The following is a 27073-nucleotide window of genomic DNA, read 5'->3' as shown; positions in this document are numbered from 1 at the left end:
TCGAGATAAACACCGACATGCAGCCCCGACGTCAACATATGAGCCTCGTTAATCTTACAGTCAGAGCCAGAGCTCGACAGCCAAGCAACTTTCTCTTGGGAGAGAAAAGGACACGCGTTTTCTCGCCCTTGGAGCCAGACGAGTGATAAGAAGCCTGGAAAATGTGGACTTTCTCTTGGGAACATCTCACCTACATCTGCCAGTATGCCGTCCTCATGTTCATTCTGCCTTTACATATGGTAGATGATTGATTTTTCACACAACGCTGGGCTGACAACGCTGATAAATGTCTTTGACTTTCAAGCGCAAATGCGAGCAAAGAGCTGTGACTTTATCAAAGGAGGTAAAAGCCGTCACTAACTGCTTCCCTGCTAACGATAAGGACGTGGATGATGGTATCACATCATGGCGAGTTCAGTGCAGAAACTTCTGGAACATGTGCTCTAAGTGGCTTAAACTAAGGCTGGATAATACAGTTTATTCTATCCACATTCACTGGATATGAACAATCGCACACTCTGATTGGCTACTCTACTACTAGGATATCAGTTCATATCCCGTGACTAGAGAAAAACAAAACGGCAGAGTGTGTTGCTGAACCAAACGAGGATGAAATAAAAGCTACTCGAAAACAAAACCCCAAAAATTATCAATTATTTAAAAGAAACAGAAATAGCTAAAAGAATATAGTTGTTTTCCCCCCCAATAGCTCCTGTTCCACACTCCAGCCCAGTAGGTGGCGGTAATGCAACTTTAAGTTGGTTTGCCAACCGGGAAAAAAAAAAACCCTAAAGAAGAAAAAGACCCCAAAAATACAAAAAAATAAAAATAAAATAAGCAACAAAATATGCAATACATTCCAGGTAGTCACCTGAAATGTTTTTCAATTAACAGGTACCTCATCAAAAAGTAATTAGTGGACGAGTTTCTTGCCTTCTTAATGCGTTTGACAACATTAAAAACAGTAAACAGTAAATAATAAAAAAATACAAAGAATAAAACAGCCCTATTCCATCCACAACTGGAGTAATCTATGTTATATCAAGACCCTCTCAATGAAGTAAAGAGAAACGACATCCATCATTACTTTGAGACACGAAGAGCCTTTTATTTCAGAAAAATAAAGAAAAAAACATCGTGTGTCCAAACTTTTGACTGGTACTCTATGTACACTGATCAGCCATAAAATAAAAAAACACTGACAGGTGACGTGAATAACACTGATTATTCTATCCACATTCACTGGATATGAGCAATCGTGCGCTCTGATTGGCTACTCTACTACTAGAATATCAGCTCATATACTGTGAGTAGAGAAAAACAAAGTGGCAGCGCGTGTTACTGAACCAACCGAGGACGAAATAAAAACTCTACTCGAAAACAAAAACCCCCAAAAATATAAAAAAGTAACAAAATATGGAATTAAAGTATTTGATGGTAAGAATGTATCTTTTTTATTTTTTAAGAATTATTATCGCATTTTTCACAAATTGCTCTCGTCATTTCGCCGGTTTGTTGACATTCTAAGCAGAAATGATTTTGTCGGACGTTTTGTATGAAGTTTTTATTTATCGAATTTGCAAAAGATAAAACTAAAAATACTCTATTTCTCAAAGTCCAGTGAATGTGGATAGAATAAAAGAGTTATTCTACTCAACCTCGTCGTACATGGCTTATAGACAACTCGGTGCTACGTGCCTCGTCGGCTATCAGCTCGTGTATGACTCGATTTCGTGGAATAACTGTTAAATGTAAAATAATAATTCTTGTTTGATCATTTTTGTTCCAAAAAGGATGCCGTCACAGTAACTTATTCCTCGCTGACTACACATTTTGAATGTTACGCATGAATAAAAAATGATTCATAATCTTTAGTCCAGACATTGGCTGAAGAGTTAGTTAGATCATGTCATTGCCTGGCATTGGGCGCCATGATGGTTAATGATTGGTAGAAACATCTAGTCTGAGCACCGAGAAGACATGAAGGAGCTGATGAAGTGTTCAACCAAAAAAAGTTTCTTTTTTTTTCTTGTATTTTTGTTATCAACAAGATCCAGTTTGAAGTATTGGGATAAAATATGTTTCAAACTATAAAACTATGAAACGCCACTTCTCCGTTTCCAAGATCAAAGTTCACCACTGATTAAATGACATTGCCAATATCGTCCTACACACCCCATTGTGTAGGTTTAGCATTCGAGCCGCCTAGTCATGCTCTCCGCTTTGCCAGACCATAAAAACAATGTTGACAGACAACCTGCAATAAACAGTTAAAGGCTGTTAAATGTGAATATATGGCGTATGTTAACCACAGTCATGGCACATTGAATTATGAGATCAGTTCTAAACTCACTCTTGCAGCGTGGCCTTTCGTTCCTCCAGCTCCATGTCCCGTTAGACGTGCAGTGGATGTGAGAGGGGCCAAGGCGGTAGTAACCAGGGTTACAGCTGAAGGCGATCTTGGTTCTGTATTCATAACGAGATCCGTTAACGATCTTCCACTTACCGTGGTCCAGCGTGAAGGAGCCAATACTTGGGCACACCATGACTATGGGGGAAAATAAAACGGTTCTTTAGATCATATATTAAATAACCAACACAAACCAGACTCATCACAACCAAGGAATTTCTTTTTTTCTATAAAAGGCCATGTCTGTAATGAACTACAGTGGTGCTTGAAAGTTTGTGAACCCTTTAGAATTTTCTATATTTCTGCATAAATATGACCTAAAACATCATCAGATTTTCACACAAGTCCTAAAAGTAGATAAAGAGAACCCAGTTAAACAAATGAGACAAAAATATTATACTTGGTCATTTATTTATTGAGGAAAATGATCCAATATTACATATCTGTGAGTGGCAAAAGTATGTGAACCTTTGCTTTCAGTATCTGGTGTGACCCCCTTGTGCAGCAATAACTGCAACTAAACATTTGCGGTAACTGTTGATCAGTCCTGCACACCGGCTTGGAGGAATTTTAGCCCATTCCTCTGTACAGAACAGCTTCAACTCTGGGATGTTGCTGGGTTTCCTCACATGAACTGCTCACTTCAGGTCCTTCCACAACATTTCCATTGGATTAAGGTCAGGACTTTGACTTGGCCATTCCAAAACATTAACTTTATTCTTCTTTAACCATTCTTTGATAGAGCAACTTGTGTGCTTAGGGTCGTTGTCTTGCTGCATGACCCACATTCTCTTGAGATTCAGTTCATGGACAGATGTCCTGACATTTTCCTTTAGAATTCACTGGTATAATTCAGAATTCATTGTTCCATCAATGATGGCAAGCTGTCCTGGTGCAGATGCAGCAAAACAGGCCCAAACCATGATACTACCACCACCATGTTTCACAGATGGGATAAGGTTCTTATGCTGGAATGCAGTGTTTTCCTTTCTCCAAACATAATGCTTCTCATTTAAATCAAAAAGTTCTATTTTGGTCTCATCCGTCCACAAAACATTTTTCCAACAGCCTTCTGGCTTGTCCACGTGATCTTTAGCAAACTGCAGACGAGCAGCAATGTTCTTTTTGGAGAGCAGTGGCTTTCTCCTTGCAACCCTGCCATGCACACCATTGTTGCTCAGTGTTCTCCTGATGGTGGACTCATGAACATTAACATTAGCCAATGTGAGAGAGGCCTTCAGTTGCTTAGAAGTTACCCTGGGGTCCTTTGTGACCTCGCCGACTATTACACGCCTTGCTCTTGAAGTGATCTTTGTTGGTCTACCACTCCTGGGGAGGGTAACAATGGTCTTGACTTTCCTCCATTTGTACACAATCTGTCTGACTGTGGATTGTTGGAGTCCAAACTCTTTAGAGATGGTTTTGTAACCTTTTCCAGCCTGATGAGCATCAACAACGCTTTTTCTGAGGTCCTCAGAAATCTCCTTTGTTCGTGCAATGACTCACTTCCACAAACACGTGTTGTGAAGATCAGACTTTGATAGATCCCTGTTCTTTAAATAAAACAGGGTGCCCACTCACACCTGATTGTCATCCCATTGATTGAAAACACCTGACTCTAATTTCACCTTCAAATTAACTGCTAATCCTAGAAGTTCACATACTTTTGCCACTCACAGATATGTAATATTGGATCATTTTCCTCAATAAATAAATGACCAAGTATAATAATTTTTGTCTCATTTGTTTAACTGGGTTCTCTTTATCTACTTTTAGGACTTGTGTTAAAATCTGATGATGTTTTCGGTCATATTTATGCAGAAATATAGAAAATTCTAAAGGGTTCACAAACTTTCAAGCACCACTGTATAAACATTCATAATATGTTATAATTTCTAACAGATGGAAAAACACAACACTTTGTCGCAATATTTATTAAGCTTTCTGAATTCATAACATCTAGCACTGTATCACAAATACCAAACAAATTCCACCCTGATTTTCAGATAATATGAAATCATAATAATATGATCTGATCATGCTACCACCCCTCATGCGTCACGGTTCAGACGGTGCTGTTCAGATTAAAAGCCTCACCATTTTTCCTCTATACATTGGAAGCACATTTTGCGTCTCCAAGATAAATCTTTTGTTATTTTCCACAAAAAAAACTTTATTGAATGAGTTTTGAACAATAATGCAAATTATGACAAACTTTCACCAATAGCGATGCTTGATGTCCATTTTAGACCCGATTTATCCATAAAACATTAACTAAATGACTCCCACCCCTCGCCCCACATTACTGGCCGTCGCTTATTCTATTAACTGTTATTAAATCAACTGCAGTTAGTAATAGAAAGGCTATTTTCTGTATTATGTGAAATTCCAGGAATAAAAAAATGCATTTTTTTTATCTGTCCAGACTTTTAATAATACGCATGACACCTTCACCGAGTGATGTCACTTCCTCTGGCGGGAAACTTCAGAAAGGCAGTGAGTTAGTGATGTTATGTTTCTTCTCTCATTAATTTGAACAAAATGCTGAGGATTTTACACCAACAGTAGATTAATTATTCATCAAATCTGTTATTGTGATATCGGAGTGAATCTCTCATTCATTTTTTAAAAACAATAATATGATTAAAATCCATAAAATTCTGTTTTTATACATGCCGTGTGGTAGCTAGTTTGAAGTTAGCATGTGGAGTTAAAAGTAGACAGCCTTTCGATTTCATAAAATCGGTGAAATTTAGTTCCTTCTGAAATGTGGTCATTGTGATATACGTTTATTTCTGTAACATCTCACAAAATATCAGGCCGTTCTGTGACTGGGAAGTTATTTAATTTGAAGGGATTAAAGCAAATAATGTGCATGAAATCGCTCGCTTCGTGCAGTCAAGCAGACAGAGGAAGTCCGTGTGTGTGCGCATGCGCAGGTTTACCTTCTTCTTCTTTTGGGTTTTACGGCAGCTGACATCCACAGTGTTGCATTACTGCTATCTACAGGTTTCCCTTTGAGCGTGCACTGACAGTTCCATCATTCTGTTGCTAAACGAACAGCTGATCACACCGAGGTGCTCGCTGAGCGCTGATATTTATTAGTTTGGTCTTGCGTTTCCTTTCCTTTGTATATAACATAACGTCTTTTCTTCTCGCTTTCTTTCTGTTACTGTAGTCGCTCTTTCACGTTTCATTCGCACACTCACGTCCTCCATTTTTCTCTCCTGTTTCAAATTTGTATCCCACAATGCCTTGCGTGAACGGGGAAAGCCCACCACAGGATGTGATGCATGACGTAGTATCTTGTATTGGGTCATGGTGAAGCAGGAAAAAATAGCAGAGAATTTAGGGCCATGTGGAGATAAATTCATTAATTGTTTTATTAAAAAAACCAAATAAAATTAGAAGTCTGTGATTCGAATTCAGTAGCTTTCAGTCCACTAAACAAAAATAATCGGGTGTCGGGGAAAATTCTTTTTATGACCTACACTTGAAAAAAACTGAAAGGCAGTCTACCTTTAAGATGCAAAACGGTGGGGAAATGTCAACTCTGTTACCACCGGTTCTGTTAATGGATTGCCCAGTTTCACGACAATAGAGTTGATGATGGCTAACAGAGGAAACGCTTGAAATGCACCCGCAATTATAGAATGGGCCACATATCCTGTACAGCTGTTTAGAAACACCGAACCTAATTAGATACGTTCCTGTTTGTAAAGAACGCAAAAGAATGAGAGTGCAAGGACGGCGATGGTGATGAACAAGAGCTTCCATGCTGTGCCTTCTCAGTTTCAGAATCAATTATTTCATTTCTTTATTTTCCGTATTAACAGCTTGAAGCTGGAACTGTAATCTCAGCGTGTGCAGGTGTTAAATACAGAGCGGTTTGATATGTTCTTTACTGCTGTTGATCAGTATTTCACTGAACTAATGCAATGATAATGTCCTGAATCAGTTTCACTGGAAAAGACAACTGGTTGACTTGTCTTATCATGAACACAGTGGATTGATTTTCTATCCGAGGACAGGATGCCGATACATTGCAGGTCGGAGAAAAGTAATTCCATGCTGGCTATCGCAACAAATTCCAGAAATTTGTCTTTACACTTCCAGTGAACCATAAACGGACACTAATCAACTCAAAAAAATGTGCCGTCAAAACACATGCAAGTCAGGACAATACAGTTACAGGTGTCTCTCGTCTCGACAGGACTAATTACTGCTTAAACCACGAATGCCATCTGTACTGATGAAGCCATGGACATGAGGAGACGTGCGGCTTCTTCGTGTCTCACCGGTGCAGCGTGGGATCTTGTTGTGGCTACTCCAGGTTCCATCAGCCTGGCATACCGTACTCGTCACCTCTTTAGACGAGAGCCTGAAACCTTCGTTGCAGAAATACGTCGCCCGTGTGCCTGCTGAGTAATCAGGTGCCAGCACGCCTCCATTGGCGGGAGCTCTTGGCATACCGCAAGACACAGCTGGGGGAAATAAGAGGATGTAATTAATTCTTATCTCAATAACACAAGACTCTAATCACACAAGACTGTTTTGGCAAAGAGGGGACCACTGGGTACTTGTGTCTCTAATTAGGGTCCAGTTGGTGCTGGAGTAAAAATACAGCAAACCAGGAGATCTTAAATCGTAAATATGACACAAGTATATCAAGCACGGAAAAACAAAAGGCCATGATGAAGTGGTGTGATTAATTTTCCAATAACACCACTGGGTTTTTACTTTAAATATGCACATAATAGAGTTCGAATTTTTTTTATGCATAACAAAGAGTCTTGCATGGGTATCCGAAAAACGACACTAATGCCTGGCAGATCATGTAGCATCAAATACACTACCGTTCAAAAGTTTGGGGTCACCCAGACAATTTTGTGTTTTCCATGAAAAGTCACACTTTTATTTCCCACCATAAGTTGTAAAATGAATAGAAAATATAGTCGAGACATATTTTTCTGGCCATTTTGAGCATTTAATCGACCCCACAAATGTGATGCTCCAGAAACTCAATCTGCTCAAAGGAAGGTCAGTTTTATAGCTTCTCTAAAGAGCTCAACTGTTTTCAGCTGTGCTAACATGATTGTACAAGGGTTTTCTAATCATCCATTAGCCTTCTGAGGCAATGAGCAAACACATTGTACCATTAGAACACTGGAGTGAGAGTTGCTGGAAATGGGCCTCTATACACCTATGGAGATATTGCACCAAAAACCAGACATTTGCAGCTAGAATAGTCATTTACCACATTAGCAATGTATAGAGTGCATTTCTGATTAGTTTAAAGTGATCTTCATTGAAAAGAACAGTGCTTTTCTTTCAAAAATAAGGACATTTCAAAGTGACCCCAAACTTTTGAACGGTAGTGTACATGTGACCAATCATCCACGACCGAGTCAAAGAAATGCCACTTCTTCCGCCAGTAGGTCAATGTCATTGATTCAGTTGCGCCCCGGTGAAACATTTCCGAGCAACTACTTACTTGCTTGAATCTGAAAGGAAAACCTGATACTGAACCTTTGACTGTTTAAAGCACTAAGTTATTAATTACGGTTCACCCCGCCCCTACACCACTTCACTTTTGAATGAAGGTGAAATAAAAACTTGATCGGAACAAGGTTCTGATTAGCCAGCACAGCAGATATAGCTTAATTAAGCCTTGGAAAGCCAAACTGGAGCTGGAGCTTGTTCAAAGCGGACATCAATAAGCCGATGGGACATAATGAGATGTGCAATTATTGAGCACTAAAATCTAATGAAATAAATCAAAGAAACAATGGATCTTACGTAGCATGCTAATAATGGCGCATACAGACTGAGGAGCCCTTTGTTGTTTAACGGTATTAATTAGAAAGAACAAAGGCTAAATTGATGCCTGCTGTTGCCACTTGACATCACCTGTTCCTGTGCCAAGAAATGGTGTCCGGTTCAAAAGGAACACACTTTGTTATAGATTTCTATTTTATGACTTCTACATTATCGAGTCAAAACATTATAAAAACATTCTAGAGTTCCAAACGTTCTGTTTTTTTTTTCCAGCATAAAATTAAACATTACAGAAAAAAAAAATGTTTGCAAATATCTGAGCAGCATATTCCATAAGAGAGCATAATGAAGGCTGCCGGAAAATATTTGGTGCAAAATAAAGATACGAGTGTGACAAAGTGTCCAGAAGAACTGTGGCTGGTTCTGTAAGATGTTCTGTAAAACCTACAGCTCATTTCCGCATAAAACTGCACTCACTGGACCTCCGACTACTATATATATATATATATATATATATTTTTTTTTAAAGCAAAGAGTCATCTCACACCAAATATTGACTTTGTTTCATTTATTATGGCTTACTGATTACTGTTTATCAGGCTCGAGTCTGACTCATGCCATAATTTTAAGGACTTGTGACTTGACTTGGACTTGAGCACTGATGACTCAAACTCGGACTCGTGCATTAACTGCATTCGGATTCGTAAATTGGAGACGAGGACTTGGATTTTTTCTTTATTTTTTGTAACATGCCCTAATAATTTGGCATAAGATATTTATCTCATCTCATTATCTCTAGCCGCTTTATCCTGTTCTACAGGGTCGCAGGCAAGCTGGAGCCTATCCCAGCTGACTACGGGTGAAAGGCGGGGTACACCCTGGACAAGTCGCCAGGTCATCACAGGGCTGACACATAGACACAGACAACCATTCACACTCACATTCACACCTACGGTCAATTTAGAGTCACCAGTTAACCTAACCTGCATGTCTTTGGACTGTGGGGGAAACCGGAGCACCCGGAGGAAACCCACGCGGAAACGGAGAGAACAGATAAAGTCACCTTGAAAGGACAAGTGGAGCGCGTCCAGTGGCGTGCCACTAGGTGGATTCTCCAAGTTAAGATAGGTGAGATGTCATACAAGGACAGGCTGGTGGCTTTAAACATCTTGCCACAAGCACTAGATCGTGAACTTAAAGCTCTTGTATTTTTCTTTAAATGTTTGTACAAAGAGATTGATCTAGACGTAAGCAACTTTGTCACCTTTGTATCGCACGGGAGGACACGAGCCAGTAATTCCTTCAATCTAAAGCCGCCGCTATGTAAGACAAGTACCTACCAGGCATCTTTTTTTTAACCGTATTGTTAAACTATGGAACCGTGTCTGTAGCGCAGTGGATACTTCCATTGCCTTTTCTAGCTCTGCCTCTTTCACTTTAAGTGTCAAGAAATTAATGTTTAAGCACCTGGATACTTTCTTTGACCCGGATTGGCCATGTACATGGACGCTTGCGCCAACTTGTTCCTGCCACAGGTTGTAACTAGTTTCAGACATATTTAATTGAATTTTTATATAATTTTATTGCTTTTGTAAGGCTAAGGGTTGCACCCAGCATGGGACTTGTTCCCGTTCGTGCTCACCCTTTTGGGCTAACCTTAATTTTAGTTCTTGTTTTTTTTTCTTTATTATTGCTTATATTTTTGTAAATGTTAATTTCTCATTGATGTAATTTTTTGTAAGTAGCCCAATAAAGTTGTTAAAAAAAAAAAACCATGCAAACTCCGCACAGAAAAGCCCTCGCCGGCCACGGGGCTCGAACTCGGACCTTCTTGCTGTGAGGCGACAGCGTTAACCACTACACCACTGTGCCGCCTAAGATATTTATATCTACATTAATTTTTATACTAATTTTGTACAAGAGAATGCACATTCATCTGTTCATACGTCATGTTCAGGAACAAACTAACATTAATGGCGCTAAAATGCCTGGAGAGACGCCACTAGGACTGTCCGCTTTGCTTATACAGACTTCTCGTGCAGTGGGGAAGAAATGCACTGCTGTGTGTTCCATATGTAGAAGAACTATCGAGGAGACGATGGGGACGACCTCAAACTTCAATCGTCATTTGGTAAGACTCCACCCAGAGAAGGAAGTGACACGCTATGTTCATTGCTCTGTTGATAGTGGGCGGGGCTTGCTTGCTGAGTGATGAACTAGCTAGTGTTAACCCTCTCTCATGTTATTTGCCCTGGTGATAGCGGGCGGGACTTGCTGAGTGATGAACAAGCTTTTTATCTGTAGCCTGTTAACTAAAACGGGGCAGTCGAGCAGGAACGTTAGTCCAACACAGTAGCAGAGACGCTTTCACATAAAGGCAGCAACAGCCACCGTCACATGGTGCCATTGGAGTCTTGTTCTTGGACTTGACTTGGATCAATAGTGGACTCGGACTCGACTTGGAATTTTCTTTAATGACTTGGACTTGAATACTGGTGACTCGAGACTGGACTCGGACTCGAGGTTTAGTGACTCGACTACAACACTGCTGCTGATGGTATTTTTAAATGTTGAAACGTTTCATTACTTTTAAAGCCATTTTTGTTCGACAGCATTTCTTTACATGTGCCGAAGAATTCTGCACAGAACTGTACGCGATATTACATACAGTGCAAAAGTTTTCACCCCCTCTGCCCTCCCATCTCCATCCATAGGGCTGTATCCAGACCTCGGATAGAACTACAAGTTCAGTTTTCATTTTCAGGATCAGATTGTCCTTTATACCATATGGCGTGAAAATAGCAAATTAAATGCATGATCAAACGACCAGGTGAAGCCAGGTTACTATTTCATGACCTTGAGTGAGAAACCTCATTTATGATGCTTCTGTTCAAGAAAAATGTGGAAGCGTGGTCTCTACACAAGGGATTTTAATAATCTGACCAGGGAGGCCAGAAAAATCAAACTTAAGAAGGTGTGTAAGCCAACTCTGAATATACAAATATTGACATAACTTGCTGCTGACTTTTGGGTGAAAAAAAAAAAGTTTGAAGGAGTTTAAAGAAACACAAAGGAACAAGAAACAATCCAAAGATACATGACAAGCTTAAAAAAAGTTTCCTGATAACCATTTTGATCTTGGTTTACTCTTAAGTACCAAAATGGTTGGCGATGAATTTACTGAAATTTTTAAAAAAGATATTATTATGATCTCAAAACGGGGCGGCACGGTGGTGGAGTGGTTAGCGCTGTCGCCTCACAGCAAGAAGGTCCGGGTTCGAGCCCCGTGGCCGGCGAGGGCCTTTCTGTGCGGAGTTTGCATGTTCTCCCCGTGTCCGCGTGGGTTTCCTCCGGGTGCTCCGGTTTCCCCCACAGTCCAAAGACATGCAGGTTAGGTTAACTGGTGACTCTAAATTGACCGTAGGTGTGAATGTGAGTGTGAATGGTTGTCTGTGTCTATGTGTCAGCCCTGTGATGACCTGGCGACTTGTCCGGGGTGTACCCCGCCTTTCGCCCGTAGTCAGCTGGGATAGGCTCCAGCTTGCCTGCGACCCTGTAGAACAGGATAAAGCGGCTAGAGATAAAGAGATGAGATGATCTCAAAACACCCTGTTTGAGCATTTTTGCTACTTCTGTTAAACCCAACAGATTCAATGTCACATTGCTGTGAATGAAATTTGCTCCTGATATTCCAGTTCTAAGGCTCGCTGAGATATTAGCTGAGAATAGTGATGTCATACCTTGGCACGCTGGCACTGAAGAGTCCCAGGTTAGATAGCCGAATTCGGTCTTCTTGCACATGGCCATGCTTTTCCCAATCAGCCTGTATCCGCGGTCACAGGCCCAGCGCACGACACTGTTAACATGGCCGCCGGTTTGGCTAACAACGAAGCCGTGCTGCGGAGAGTCTGGGGTGCTGCAGTACATCGCTATAGATAAATGTACGGACATGAGAAACATACTGGAAGTGGTCCGGCGTGGCGTAGAAATGAACCAAAAGCGGAGCAAACATGCTGTTTTCATTTCAATTAAAACAAGTGTGAAAATTTGTATAGCTGATATTATTCAAAGAAACAACATAAACAAACAAATAAATAAATAAAAAGCACCAAAAATGTTTTTAGCCAAACAGAAAATTCATAATAATTCAAATTAATTCATACACTCCTTTGTCAACTGTTTTTTAAAAAAATAGTAATTCATTATGTCATCTTTCATAAATGTAATGAAGACAAAATGCATTTGTCATAATGAATGAAATAAAAACACACTCGACTATCCATACTGTATGTATGCATATATACAAAAACACACACACACACACTCTTTAAATAATATTAAGCATTGCACTCTTTATATTTATAGTCTGATATTAACTGTGTGAAAGTGTCATCTTATGCATTACATCATCCCTGATCTCAGTATGTTACCATCTGCAACATACACAAGCACAAAGCACTTAACAAATGGAAAGACATCATGGGCTTACACACAGGACGGATGGGGGACACGTGGCCAAGACAGACATATGCAGACGCGTGACGTGAGACACGCATGCGACTGAGAAAGAATTACCAATCGGGGGGGATACATACTTTGATACTCACCCACGTACGTAATGCGGAAGCCCTTGCGGTTGGTGCCGTGGTCTGAGGACCAGCGCAAGAGGAGCTGGTGGCCCGTGGTGCTCAGGGTGAAGGGCACAGCCAGCTCGCCGCTCAACACCGCCACACTCGGGCTGTAAATGTTGGGTCCTGGGTGAATAAACACACAGAAGAATGTGTAAAACATAGATTTAAAAAAATACATTTATTTACGGGGCGGCACGGTGGTGTAGTGGTTAGCACTGTCGGCTCACAGCAAGAAGGTCCTGGGTTTGAGCCCCGTGGCTGACGAGGACATTTCTGTGCGGAGTTTGCATGTTCTCCCCGTGTCCGCGTGGGTTTCCTCCGGGTGCTCCGGTTTCCCCCACAGTCCAAAGACATGCAGGTTAGGTTAACTGGGGACTCTAAATTGACCGTAGGTGTGAATGTGTGTGTGGATGGTTGTCTGTGTCTATTGCCGCTTTTCCACTACCAACGCGGCTGAGTCGGGCTGAGCCGTGCGGTGCTGAGTTGGGCTGAGTCGAGCTGAGTGGGGCTGTTGGAGTTGCATTTTGACTACAACTGCGCTGAACCGTGCTGGCTGGAAGTGGGTGGACACGTTGGGTGGAGTTAGCAAAAGTGGGTGGACGTCACCTGATGTCGTTAGGCGGCGCAAACAGTGACATCAGTGAGCTTTTAAGCGGTAGTCTCACGACCCGGATAGTAAACAATAAACATGGAGGACATGGAGTCGTTAGTGTTGCTGGTCTTGGTGCTGTGGCTTGTTGTCACCGACAACGCCAACAGATACTGGCAAGAGCGTATAGATGAGGCGCGGCGCATAAGGCTTCAGAAATTCTCGTAATTAGTCATTCTTCTTCTTCCGGGTTTACGGTGTTTACAGATCCCAGCGTGCTCGCGGGGCGTGTGTGGGCATGTGAGGACACTCCTCCTCACCAATCAGTGCACAGGGGAGTGTCTGCTCACGCCCCTAGCCCCACTTGGCTCGGTTTGGCTCGCTTCAGCCCCACTCCAAAACCGTGCGAGTTTTGGGTGCTGAGCAGGGCTGAAGCGAGCTGAGTCGTGCTGCTCTAAGGTAGTCGAAACGCGAGCCGTGTCGGGCTGAAGTGAGCTGAAAAAGGGTAGTGGAAAAGGGCCATAAGTGTCAGCCCTGTGATGACCTGGCGACTTGTCCAGGGTGTACCCCGCCTTTCGCCCGTACTCAGCTGGGACAGGCTCCAGCTTGCCCGCGACCCTGCATAGGATAAGCGGCTATGGATCATGGATGGATGGATGGATGGACGGATGGATAGATATTTATTTACACTACCAGTCAAAAGTTGGGACACAGCTTCTGATGCAAAGCTTTTTTCTTTATTTTTATTAATTAAAAATAATAAACTAAAACATTGACTGCGAGCTGGCCTAGTGGTTAGCATGTCCATCTCTCAACCAGGAGATAATGAGTTCTTCTCATGGTCAGGACATACCAAAGACCATCATAAAAATGGAACCTACTGCCATCTGGCAAGGCACACTGCAATACAGATGCAAGTGGGGAGTCAAACTCTCGTAGTTACCAGAGGACAAGGCCCTCCACTGTAACCCTAGCGATATAATAGTCAAAAGGCAGAGGGATATAGAAATGGAGATCAGTGCTGCCCAGTGTACCTCAAGAGCTGGTTAGTACTAGGACAGAAGACTGCCTGGGAAGACCAGATCGTGGCACAGGAGGGACTTTAACTTTTTTTTTTCAATAAACCGAAACCTGATTTCTATTCATATCATTTTGAAACAATGACCGGCGCCCAATCATCATCAAGTATAATCAAGTACACATGAAGCTAATCTCGCTGTGTTATTATCATCGTAGTCCTTTAAAGTGACTCGAGTACGAGCAGACCTACGAGCGTAAATAATCAGCAGTGATTCAAGACAGTGTCAGGAAGACGGTTTGTCTGTTATAAAGTGTCTGTCGTAACATCCTGATGCAACACTCCTCTATTCAAAAGTAACTGAGACGCAGGTGTGACTGAGCGAGAGTGCCGATGTCCATGACAAACAACTGCGAAACATAACACTAAAAGCTGACAAGGATGAATGTGTCAAAGCGAAGAAGTGTGTGTTTAAATACGGAAGTGTTCGAACGACTAAAACAGACAAGGCGTCTCACTTGCTGGTCCACTGGGGCTATGTGAATGCCATGGGCATTTAATGACCTACTAATCAATGATGAGTAATAGGGTAATTTGCTAATAGTGCACACTTAAGTAATTACCATCTAATGACATTTTAAATGTGGTTCAGAATAATAAATATCGTGATGATAAATTCCAATCAGCAATCCAGCAATTACTATTCGAAGCATGGGATATGCCTGCAAATGAGTGAGGGATGCTTCTTTTATTATTTTATTTATTACAAATTATTAATCATGCATCAGTGAAAATGATTGCAATCAATAGTTAATGAGACAGGATGATGAAAGGAACGATTCATTTAAGGACATGCATATGCACTGGATATTATGCATCAAATTATACTCCTTTACATAACCATGTTGGATTCTGGATTCTTTATTCTGATTGGTCAGAAGGTGTTGATTAATTTTCTAGAACTGCACGATTCTCAAAGTAGTGCAAGCTACAAGGCAAATCACAGGGTTCTGGCCTTCCAGCTTCTGCCATCAGACCCCTCCAGCTCATCCAGAACGCTGCAGCTCACCTGGTCTACAACCTTCCTCGTTCTTCCCATGTCACCCCTCTGCTTGCTGACCTGCACTGGCTACCTATTGCAGCTCGTATCAAATTTGAGACATTGGTGCTAGCTTACCAGGCTGTCAAGGGGTTATGGCCAGCACACCTCCAGAGTCTGATCTGACCCTACATGCCAGCCAGATCCCTAAAATCTGCTACTACTGGTCGCCTGGCCCCTCCTTCTCTCTGCTCCTGCCCAACCCACTCAAGACTGCTGTCTGTCCTGGTTCTGTGTTGGTGGAATGACCTTCCCATTGAGGTCAGAACTGCTGACTCCCTGACCACCTTCAAGCGCAGACCAAAGACCCTCCCCCCTGCTTCCCTGCCCACTGCATTTTGGTCTAAACCAACCCAGGCTGTATACTGTCTAGCCTAGGGTTAGCCATTTGAGTTCTCTATTTAGTTATACTTCATATGGTTGGTTTGTTTCCTTGGCTGTTTCCATCCATCCATTATCTGTAATCGCTTATCCCGTACAGGGTTGTGGGCAAGCTGGAGCCTATCCCAACTGACTATGGACGAGAGGCAGGGTACACCCTGGACAAGTCACCAGGTCATCGCAGGGCTGACACAAAGACAAACAACAGTTCACACTCGCACCTACGGTCAATTTAGAGCCACCAATTAGCCTAACCTGTATGTCTTTGGACTGTGGGGGAAACCAGAGCACCCAAAGGAAACCCACATGGACACGGGGAGAACATGCAAACTCCACACAGAAAGGCCCTCGCCGGCCACGGGGCTCGAACCCAGGACCTTCTTGCTGTGATGCGACAGTGCTAACCACTACACCACCGTACCTCCCCCTTGGCTTCAGCAAGAAGGTTCTGGGTTTGAGCCCAGCGGTTGACAGGGGCTTTTCTGTGTGGACTTTGCATGTTCTCCCTGTGTCTGCATGGGTTTCCTCTGGGTGCTCCGGTTTCTGCCACAGTTCAAAGACATGCAGGTTAGGCTAATTGGTGGCTCTAAATTGACCATAGGTGTGAGTGTGAATGGTTGTTTGTCTCTGTGTGTCAGCCCTGCGATGATTTGGTGACTTGTCCAGGATGTACCCCGCCTCTCACACATAGTCATCTGTGATAGGCTCCAGTTTGAAATCCGATCAATCCTGTGGGAGGAGTCGTGATTTTTGTGAAACTGCATATGATCCCTGTGTAGCCGCATCCATGGCAGGTGGTGCCACCTAGTGAACAATTCTTGTTGGAATACGTCTTTAGAGTCTTCTGGGTGAGTTTAGTGAAAATGTCTCAGCCGCTTACGAACAGTCGTGTTTGGTCTGACGAGTCAGCCAAAATTTTCAAACACCCATAAAATGTTAAATATGACAGCTGGCGCCAGCATCTTGACAATGTTTATGCACACCCACCTGCGGAACATTGTGTGTGAGTTTGATCGAAATCCGATCAATCCTGTAGGAGGAGTAGCGATTTTTATAAATTGTGGACGGACGACGATGATGGACGGACGATGCATGATCGCATAAGCTCATCTGGCTTGGCCTACAGACGGATGAGCTAACAAGTACAGTAAGAGTAACTCCTTCATTGATTATTTTCCAATAACATCACTACCCCAAGGGTTTTATTTCGTAGTTAACCAATGTGTTTATGTGTCTATGTGACCTTGTGTCTATGTTTACCATCAAAGATCTCCAGGATGTCGAACTCCTTCTCGGTTTGGAAGAGCTCAAAGTGCAGGGTGATGTTGTAGCCCTTCTCCACACTGATCATCCAGGAGCACATCTGCTGGTTGGGGTAGTTTTCTGGGAAACCTGGACTCAGGATCACGCCCGTGGAGTCGAAAAGCACCTCGTTGTCGGGGCATCGCACTGGAAAAGAAGCAAATTTTAATCCTTCAGGTCAAAAAGGACCATGATCAGATGTATAGCACTTTTCCACTGGAGGATTGGGCAGAGTTTGGCTTTTCAAATTACCAACAATCCTCCATGTTGTTGCGATTTCCACTGGCAAGTATGCCAATTTCAATACCATGCCAGCTAAGCCTGGATGTGGGGGCGCAGCAAAGAAAAAAAAAGTGATTTAAACAGTCAAGCAGTCATACTGATTCATTTTAATCAACAATTTGATCCAAATTAAACCTGCCATTTTCTAATTAGGGCAAATCCCAAATGCTTTTCGAGTCACTTTGTTTGCTCCCTACATGGAGTTTAATGTAATGGAGATCATGAATACTGTAGAAAGACATTTGCGATTAAGCCTCAGAACATGCATTTGGTTTTATTATTTTTTTCCATCCAATGGTTAGGTTTGAATTCTTTGGAAATCCAATGTATTTTCATGAAAGACTAAAATATTGGCACCCCGGGTGTATTTGGGAGCATGGGCAGCCATTAAGTGAAGCTTTGCTTACAAAAGATTCTGAAATTTTGAGCTAAGAGTTAAAAAAAAAAGTTTCTATTTATTTGTTTGTTTCTTTGTTTGTTTTTAAATAACGAAAACATTCTGAAACACCTGAATGTGAGGTCTCATCAGGTCCCCTCAGCCAGATGGCAATGGTGGCTCACCGGTAAAGGCTCTTGGTTCCTGATTTGAAGGTCATGTGTTCAAGCCTCCGCATGGATAAGTTGCCACTGTTGGGCCCCTGAGTGAGACCCTTAACCCTCTCAGCTCCAGGAGCACTGTCATGTTCCTCCTTGTTGTATGTTGCTCTGGATAAGAGCATCTGCTAAATGCCTGTAATGTAATTTCCTTCATCTCTGGATGATCTCCAGATAAGGAAAGAGTTGTTCTGTGTCTCTCTTTTATGATTCTTAATAACTGATGTGATCTGATATTTTCACTATTTTACAACAAAACTGACCTGGATTGATGGGAAATCCATTGCATAGACATAGGAGTTAAAAAAACCAAACCATGTCGGTTCCAGAATAAGCTTTTTTTTTTAAATTACAGATCAAACTTCTAATTAAAACCCACTGGCAGTTGCAAGGATCATAAACCCATCACGTGTGGAACTAAAGAGGTTGAAGAATGCTGACTGAGCACGCAGGATAGGACGTTAATGAGAAAATGACGTGAGAAACAAATGAGGCATCACTGCCAAGAGCTCACCTTGGCAAACTGGAGGAGTGTCATCCATCTGCAACCTCTCACCCAGACGGCAAGTCAAAATCTCACTGCCCACCAACGTGAAGCCTGGAAGGCACCGGTACCTGATGATATCTCCTGTTGAGTACACACACACACACACACACACACACACACACACACACACACACACAAGAATATTAGCAAGATTTGTCTGCATAGAAGGACGACAGTAATGATGACAAATCAAGTGGACAAAGAAAACATTTGCAGTGAGGGTTTATGCACACATGAATAATGGAAGTAAACACTAGAGCCAGTAGCTACGTGTGCTCGCAGTTTAATCATCTGTTAATCATCCGACTGAGAGCTCAAAAGGAAATAAAAATGATTCACGTATACACCTCATCGGAATAAACCAAAACCAGTCTGAAATAAATTCCTATTCGGTCAGATGAGGTGTGTAATCCTTTTAATAATCTGTTAAAGTGAAGTAAAAAATAGTGTGTAAATTTTTACTTTCACTATTGGAAACAGTGTGTGTGTGTGTGTGTGTGTGTGTGTGTGTGTGTGTGTGTGTGAAAATGAATGTCTTAATGAGAGAAATAGAGCTATAACATAGAACATAGGTCTTATAACAGCTGACAACAGGAACTAACTTATTTGTTATTCCTTGATTATTTTCCTATAACAGCATAGCATGTTGTGCTTTATAACCCCGATTCCAAAAAAGTTGGGACAAAGTACAAATTATAAATAAAAACGGAATGCAATAATTTACAAATCTCAAAAACTGAAATTGTATTCACAATAGAACATAGACAACATATCAAATGTCGAAAGTGAGACATTTTGAAATTTCATGCCAAATATTGGCTCATTTGAAATTTCATGACAGCAACACATCTCAAAAAAGTTGGGACAGGGGCAATAAGAGGCTGGAAAAGTTAAAGGTACAAAAAAGGAACAGCTGGAGGACCAAATTGCAACTCATTAGGTCAATTGGCAATAGGTCATTAACATGACTGGGTATAAAAAGAGCATCTTGGAGTGGCAGCGGCTCTCAGAAGTAAAGATGGGAAGAGGATCACCAATCCCCCTAATTCTGCGCCTACAAATAGTGGAGCAATATCAGAAAGGAGTTCGACAGTGTAAAACTGCAAAGAGTTTGAACATATCATCATCTACAGTGCATAATATCATCAAAAGATTCAGAGAATCTGGAAGAATCTCTGTGCGTAAGGGTCAAGGCCGGAAAACCAGACTGGGTGCCCGTGATCTTCGGGCCCTTAGACGGCACTGCATCACATACAGGCATGCTTCTGTATTGGAAATCACAAAATGGGCTCAGGAATATTTCCAGAGAACATCATCTGTGAACACAATTCACCGTGCCATCCGCCGTTGCCAGCTAAAACTCTATAGTTCAAAGAAGAAGCCGTATCTAAACATGATCCAGAAGTGCAGACGTCTTCTCTGGGCCAAGGCTCATTTAAAATGGACTGTGGCAAAGTGGAAAACTGTTCTGTGGTCAGACGAATCAAAATTTGAAGTTCTTTATGGAAATCAGGGACGCCGTGTCATTCGGACTAAAGAGAAGAAGGACGACCCAAGTTGTTATCAGCGCTCAGTTCAGAAGCCTGCATCTCTGATGGTATGGGGTTGCATTAGTGCGTGTGGCATGGGCAGCTTACACATCTGGAAAGACACCATCAATGCTGAAAGGTATATCCAGGTTCTAGAGCAACATATGCTCCCATCCAGACGACGTCTCTTTCAGGGAAGACCTTGCATTTTCCAACATGACAATGCCAAACCACATATTGCATCAATTACAGCATCATGGCTGCGTAGAAGAAGGGTCCGGGTACTGAACTGGCCAGCCTGCAGTCCAGATCTTTCACCCATAGAAAACATTTGGCGCATCATAAAACGGAAGATACGACAAAAAAGACCTAAGACAGTTGAGCAACTAGAATCCTACATTAGGCAAGAATGGGTTAACATTCCTATCCCTAAACTTGAGCAACTTGTCTCCTCAGTCCCCAGATGTTTACAGACTGTTGTAAAGAGAAAAGGGGATGTCTCACAGTGGTAAACATGGCCTTGTCCCAACTTTTTTGAGATGTGTTGTTGTCATGAAATTTAAAATCACCTAATTTTTCTCTTTAAATGATACATTTTCTCAGTTTAAACATTTGATATGTCATCTATGTTCTATTCTGAATAAAATATGGAATTTTGAAACTTCAACATCACTGCATTCCGTTTTTATTTACAATTTGTACTTTGTACCAACTTTTTTGGACTCGGGGTTGTATTCCTTAGTGAGGCGTATAGTGCAACCAAAACACTCAGCTCCGTTACAGTGATCCAAATTGTCCATGTGTCACTCCAGCAACTGAATTCACCTGAAACTCCACTTCCCAGAATACACCACAGCCTACAAACATGGCTGCCACTTTATTTATTTATAACAATGTTTATACAGGATGCTCTCATCACCATGGTGTTTTTCAGAGAGGTCCTGCACATATATAATCATATCTATCTAATAAACAAATAGTATGAATGAGAATGGCCAACATCATGCTGAATGGCCAGAAACTAGAAGAGGTGGTTCACTTCAAATACCTTGGATCCATCATTACTAAAGATGGCATCTCCACCAAAGAAGTCCTCACCAGACTCGGACTGGCCACCTCTGCCATGATCAAGCTGAATGCAATCTGGAAGAGCAGTGACATCAGCCTTCACATCAAGATTAAGCTGTACAAGTCCCTGGTGGTCTCCATCCTCCTGTATGGTTGTGAAAGCTGGACACTAACTGCAGATACCGAGAGGAGAATCCAAGCTTTTGAATACAAGTTCTTCAGAAGACTCCTTCACATCCACTACTCAGCGCACAAGATGAATGAGTGTGTCCTACAGCAGATCACCGCACATGCAGGCAAGCAGGAGCCACTCTTAGCCACAGTTCGTCGTCACATGCTTGCTTGGTACGGCCATGTGACCCGCCATGACTCACTAGCCAAGACCATCCTCCAGGGAACAGTGGAAGGAAAACGCTGCTAGCATAAATCCTGGCTTAACAACATAAAGGAGTGGTCCGGACAAGCCCCCAACATACTGCTGTGTTTGGTGGAAGACCGAGAACACTGGAGGTCACTGATTGCGCTCTCCAGCATGGCACCCCTACGATGTCAGTCAAGGGATTAAGTCAAGTAAGTCATGAATAAGAATTATACAAATAAAAACTAAGCGTGAAATATGTTTAAAATAATATAAAATATATGTAATCTATAAATATATATGAAAAAATTAAGTTCATCTTAGAAATGATTTAAAATCATGAAGGCGAGATGCCTGTCTTACAGTAATATCTAAATTATTCCAGTCAGTGGCCGTAAGAAATATAAAACGCTGTTTGCCCCAGTTAGTATGTGCGTGCAGCAAGTGTAAATCCTAACGGCGGCGTGGATCATAATTATGTACACTATAGTTCCTAGTAAAATTAAAATGAAAATCTATGATATTGTTAAGGCATTTATATACAGCTATACAGCGGTGGCGGTGGATAGTTAGAGTTTCCCATTTTAACTGATTACGAGCTTGAGTGGCAGAGAAGTACTGAGGTTGGTCTAAAATAGATCTTCCAGCATTATTTTGTAATATTTGAAGATGTTGCTTGAGTACTTCATTCTTTTTATCACCACATACTAAATCAGCATCATCAAAAAGCGGTAATATTGTAAAGTGTCAAGCACGTGCTAAGCAGTAGTAGATGCTTAACGTGGTGCAATACGCCAAGCCTCTGACAGACTTTTGTGCTGAAGGCATCTATATGATCAGACCAGGTCATATTTTCATTTAGTGCAACACCTAAATATTTAAAAGATTCTTTGCATGCAAGTGGCTGACCATTAACTTCCAGTCAAATGTTACTAAAAGAGCTAAGCTTACATGTATTACTGAATATTAAATATTTACATTTGTCTATATTTAAAGTCAAAAGACTGTCATTAAATCACTTGCATAATAATCTGAGATCAGTATTCAGATTATCTTGGAGTTCCTTAATATTTGACGAAGAACAGTAGATAACTGTATCATCTGCATATAAGGACACTTCACAGGACTTGACACAGGAGGGCATATCATTCACATAAATCAGGAAAAGCAGTGGCCCTAACATGCTCCCTTGTGGCACACCAATGGACACAGACTTTGCAGTAGAGCAAGTATTTCCTATAACCGTGACTTGAGTTCTTTGTGACAAATATGACCTGAACCAGTCCACAACAGCATCACTGAATCCAGACTTAGAGAGTTTAGTGAAGAGGATCGAGTGATCGATGGCGTCAAAGGCTTTCGACAAGTCCAGAAAAACAACATCAGTAATGAGGCTTTTATCCATGTTCTGAAGAACTAAGTCAGTGAAATTTAGAATCGCAACTTCTGTAGAAAGCTTTGGTCTGAAGTCAAACTGCCGAGGCGTTAGGAGTTTCTTTTCAAGAAGATAGTTGTATACTTGAAAGTGCATAACCTTTTCTCAGATCTTACTCATTGTAGAAAGTATAGTTATCGCCTTGCAGCTGTTGGGATTACATCTATCACCAGACTTGAATAAATCAGAGACTTTGCCAAATTTCCAGACAGAAGGTCATGGACTACAACCCCTAGCACCACGCTACACCAACACGTTTGCAGTCACCTGCTTACTAATCATGCACACCAGTTCACAATCACACCTCATGCTATATAACCAGACTTTGGACAATGCCTCAATTGTGAAATAACACTCCATGTATAACTCATTTGCCTGAATTACCAAGCCTTACATCCTTGTTTAGATATTCTTGTTTTTTATATTGTCTTCCTGATTAACATTTTTGGATTTTTTGTCTTTGTCTACGTTGGTCTGCTGATTGCATGATTTCATGATGTAGAGAAGTACCATTTAAATGGTTGACTCTACATCAGCATTGGCCTTCAAGGTTCAGGATGATTGTAACCATTAAATGGCATTTTGAGTCATTTTCAACACACAAAATGCAGCTTTTCATAAAAAATGGCACTGTTGTTTAGGACAGTGGGCATGTGCCATCCTTGAGTGCCATGCAATGGAATAGTAAGGTGTCTCCTTCTCTCCACTAGTCTGGGGTGGTGTCTTGAATAAGCACTAGCAACCACTCACTTCCCCTGGTCAAGGTTATGACCGAAGACTGGACTCGGCAGACAGCGCGGAGGAGACCATCAACTGGTGGTTCAATGGGCAAGAAGGCAGACCCAGCAAAGCATTTGTGGAGCACGATCAGGGCAGAATTGTCAGGAATGGTAAGCTGAGGTGAAATGAGGACCCAAGAGCAGACTCAAAACAGGCAGTGTTAAAAAAGTTAAAGTCCTTCCCACGCCTTACAGTACCTGGTATTCCTAGGCAGTCTCCCACTCAAGTACTAACCAGGCCCAACTCTGTATGTGGCGCATCGGGCGGTGCCGATCTCCGTTTCCATAGCCCTCGGCCTCTCGCCTATTACATAGCTAGGGTTACAGTGGGGGGCTAGTCCTCTGGTAACCATGAGAGTTTAACTCCCCATGCACATCTGTATTGCAGCGTGCCTTGCCAGATGGCAGTAGGTACCATTTTTATGATGGTCTTTGGTATGACCCGACCGTGAATAGAACTCACGATCTCACGATCGAGAGGCGGACACGCTACCACTAGGCCACTAGTCGGTAAAACAGGCAGTGTACAGAGAAAAACTTCTTTAATGAAGTAGAGGGCAGAGGTACAGTAGGGCTCAGGCAAAAATCAGTAGTCAAAGAATAGGCCAGGAGGTCAAAAACACAGAGGAGCTGGTAAGCACAGTCAGGGACAAAAACAGGACAGAAAAATCTTCACAAAAACCAAACACCACAGGAACAAGGGAAATCCAGGCAGAGGAAGCAAAAACATAATCCAAAGGAACAGGCAGGTAAAACAGGGGCAAAAAACTGGAGAGAAAACTAGACAAAAAACAAGGAACAATTCAGGCAGGGAGAATCAAGAAGACACAATACCAAAGGATTGTAGCGAGGCGAGGAAAGTCTACAAGAGACAGTCTGGCAACTGGAGTAGCTCCAAACAGTTCTTAAGAAGGCCCTGGCTGATGGGAAAGGAGTGGTAGCAGGTGTGGGAGTGCCGCTTCCAGGAAAATGGCCTTCAGCAGGGCAAGACTGAATTCCTGTCCCGGATCCGGCCTGGAGCCAGCATGGAAGTCCCACAAACTCAGGCATGGATGGACTGGACCGGACTGTGACAACAATGCAATATGGAGAACACTTTTGGCCATCCACTGCATCCCGACCTAACTCTAGCCACCTTGATTCTGTCTGGACCCAGTTAGGTCAGGATGAGAGACTGAGACTGACGGCTGTGCAACTCACCCTCTCTAATCCAAGTCATGCGCAAGTCATGACTTCAAATTCAAGTCCTGTGGTGATGGGCAAGTGGCAAAGCAGCAGGTGCAGAAACACTGGAAGCTGTAGCCTTGAACCTGCACACAGGTGGCCCAGGGCATAGGGTCGCTCTCTGCTGGAATGAAGCAGTAGTGAATTTCGGCAGCCCCCTGGGTGTCTGTGCAGTCCTGTTTAGGATTCGCTCTGCTCACCTCCATGGAGAAAGGGGCTAGAAAAAGTGCCCTAAACATAGCCTGCTTCACCTCACCCTGGCCAGCACACCACAGCTGGCGATTCCATTCAGTGGTCGAAATACAACAAAAAAAGACAGTGAAGGTGAACCTTGGCATGTGGAACGTTGATATGTGGGCGTACCTTCAAAGCCTGGCTTGGCCTCATTAGTCACCTCTGGACCCACAACCACTACCTACCAAATTGAAGCCATGGTCATCTTTGACCCCGAAGGATGAATATCATTGTTGTCAACATTAACACCAGCACTGATGGGTTTGATTACAGTACAGTCATATAATTTAGTTCACAGCTCAGAAAACACATTTAGGTGAGCTTTACCTGATTCTTGATTCTGCTTCATGTTTTGGATCTGTGTATGTGTGTGTGTTTTTTTTTTTTTAATAAAACACCCAAACCTGCATTTGCATCTGTCTCCAATTCAGTCATCTGACAGATTACTTTGCCATCACCATGAAAGCAGCAGGAGAAGCTCATCTCATCTCTAGCCACTTTATCCTTCTACAGGGTCGCAGGCAAGCTGGAGCCTATCCCAACTGACTACGGGCGAAAGGCGGGGTACACCCTGGTCGCCAGGTCATCACAGGGCTGACACATAGACACAGACAACCATTCACACTCACATTCACACCTACGGTCAATTTAGAGTCACCAGTTAACCTAACCTGCATGTCTTTGGACTGTGGGGGAAACCGGAGCACCCGGAGGAAACCCACGCGGACACGGGGAGAACATGCAAACTCCACACAGAAAGGCCCTCGCCGGCCCCGGGGCTCAAACCCAGGACCTTCTTGCTGTGAGGCGACAGCGCTAACCACTACACCACCGTGCCGCCCGCAGGAGAAGCTGACAAGTGCAAAATGGCATTTAGTACCACCTCTGGCCACTTTGAGTACTGCATCATGCCATATGGGCTCTCTTGCACCCCCTCAGTGTTCTAGCATCTCATTAATGATGTTCTAAGGGAGATGCTGTGGAAATTTGACATCGCATATATTGATGACATCCTAATCTACTCCACCTCTCTAGAACCCCATGTATAGCATGTTAAGCATGTGTTGCCCTGCTTCCTCACCAATCAGCTCGACATAAAAGGAGAGAAGTGCGAGTTCCATATTTCCACCATCTCTTTCTTGGAGTACATCATATATCCCAAAGTTGTGGCCATAAGATGGATAAGGCAAAGGTAGCAGCAGTTACAGAATATTCACAGATCACAAAAACCTTGAGTATCTGAAAACAGACAAGTTCCTGAACCCATGCCAAGCCCTGTGGGCCCTTTTCTTTATGAGATTCAATTCAAGCTCAAATAGTGGCCCACTTCAAAGAATATTAAAGCTGACTCTCTGTCAACACTCTTTGTCTATCCAGCTGAGGACATACTGCCCCCCTCCTGCTTTGTAAGGGAGATAACCTGGGACAGTGACCAGTAGATGATGATAGACTTATAAAGTGCCATTTCCGTGAGTTCAATAGTGCTGGAGACAAAACATTACAATTCAAAGGCCTGATTAAAGCTTATTAAGCTTTTGTTTAAAGCAGGTGATGTCAGTCCAGTCCTTGATGTCTTCTGGTAAGTTGTTCCACAGTTCAGGAGCAGCAATACAAAAAGCATGACTTCCACAGGTCTTGAGATTGAAAGAAGGTTTCTTTAGGAGATTCCTACTGGAGGAATGGAGGAGACGTGATGGATTGTAAGGAGTAATTAGATTCTTGAGGTAGTCAAGGTAATCTTGAGGTAGTCTTGAGGTAGATCGCCAACATACCAACACACCAAGTTTGCTCTGCAAGTCCACCAAATCCAAACTT

At 42.4% G+C, this 27073-nt stretch overlaps 1 protein-coding gene across 1 annotated transcript in view; it reads right to left on the bottom strand.

Moving 5' to 3' along the window:
* csmd3a (CUB and Sushi multiple domains 3a) overlaps positions 1–27073 on the bottom strand; it is a 631117-nt gene that overhangs the window by 168025 nt on the left and 436019 nt on the right. Inside the window, exons 46-51 of the mRNA XM_060900611.1 lie at positions 18599–18712; positions 17167–17355; positions 12796–12942; positions 11929–12117; positions 6709–6894; positions 2354–2548 (exon numbers count right to left, since the gene is read on the bottom strand). Coding sequence (XP_060756594.1) covers positions 2354–2548; positions 6709–6894; positions 11929–12117; positions 12796–12942; positions 17167–17355; positions 18599–18712 — 1020 coding nt within the window. The remainder of the gene's footprint in view (positions 1–2353; positions 2549–6708; positions 6895–11928; positions 12118–12795; positions 12943–17166; positions 17356–18598; positions 18713–27073) is intronic.

The sequence above is a fragment of the Neoarius graeffei genome, chromosome 19 (assembly GCF_027579695.1).
Source record: "Neoarius graeffei isolate fNeoGra1 chromosome 19, fNeoGra1.pri, whole genome shotgun sequence".
NCBI lineage: Eukaryota > Metazoa > Chordata > Actinopteri > Siluriformes > Ariidae > Neoarius > Neoarius graeffei.
This window is presented reverse-complemented; position numbering and strand designations above follow the sequence as displayed.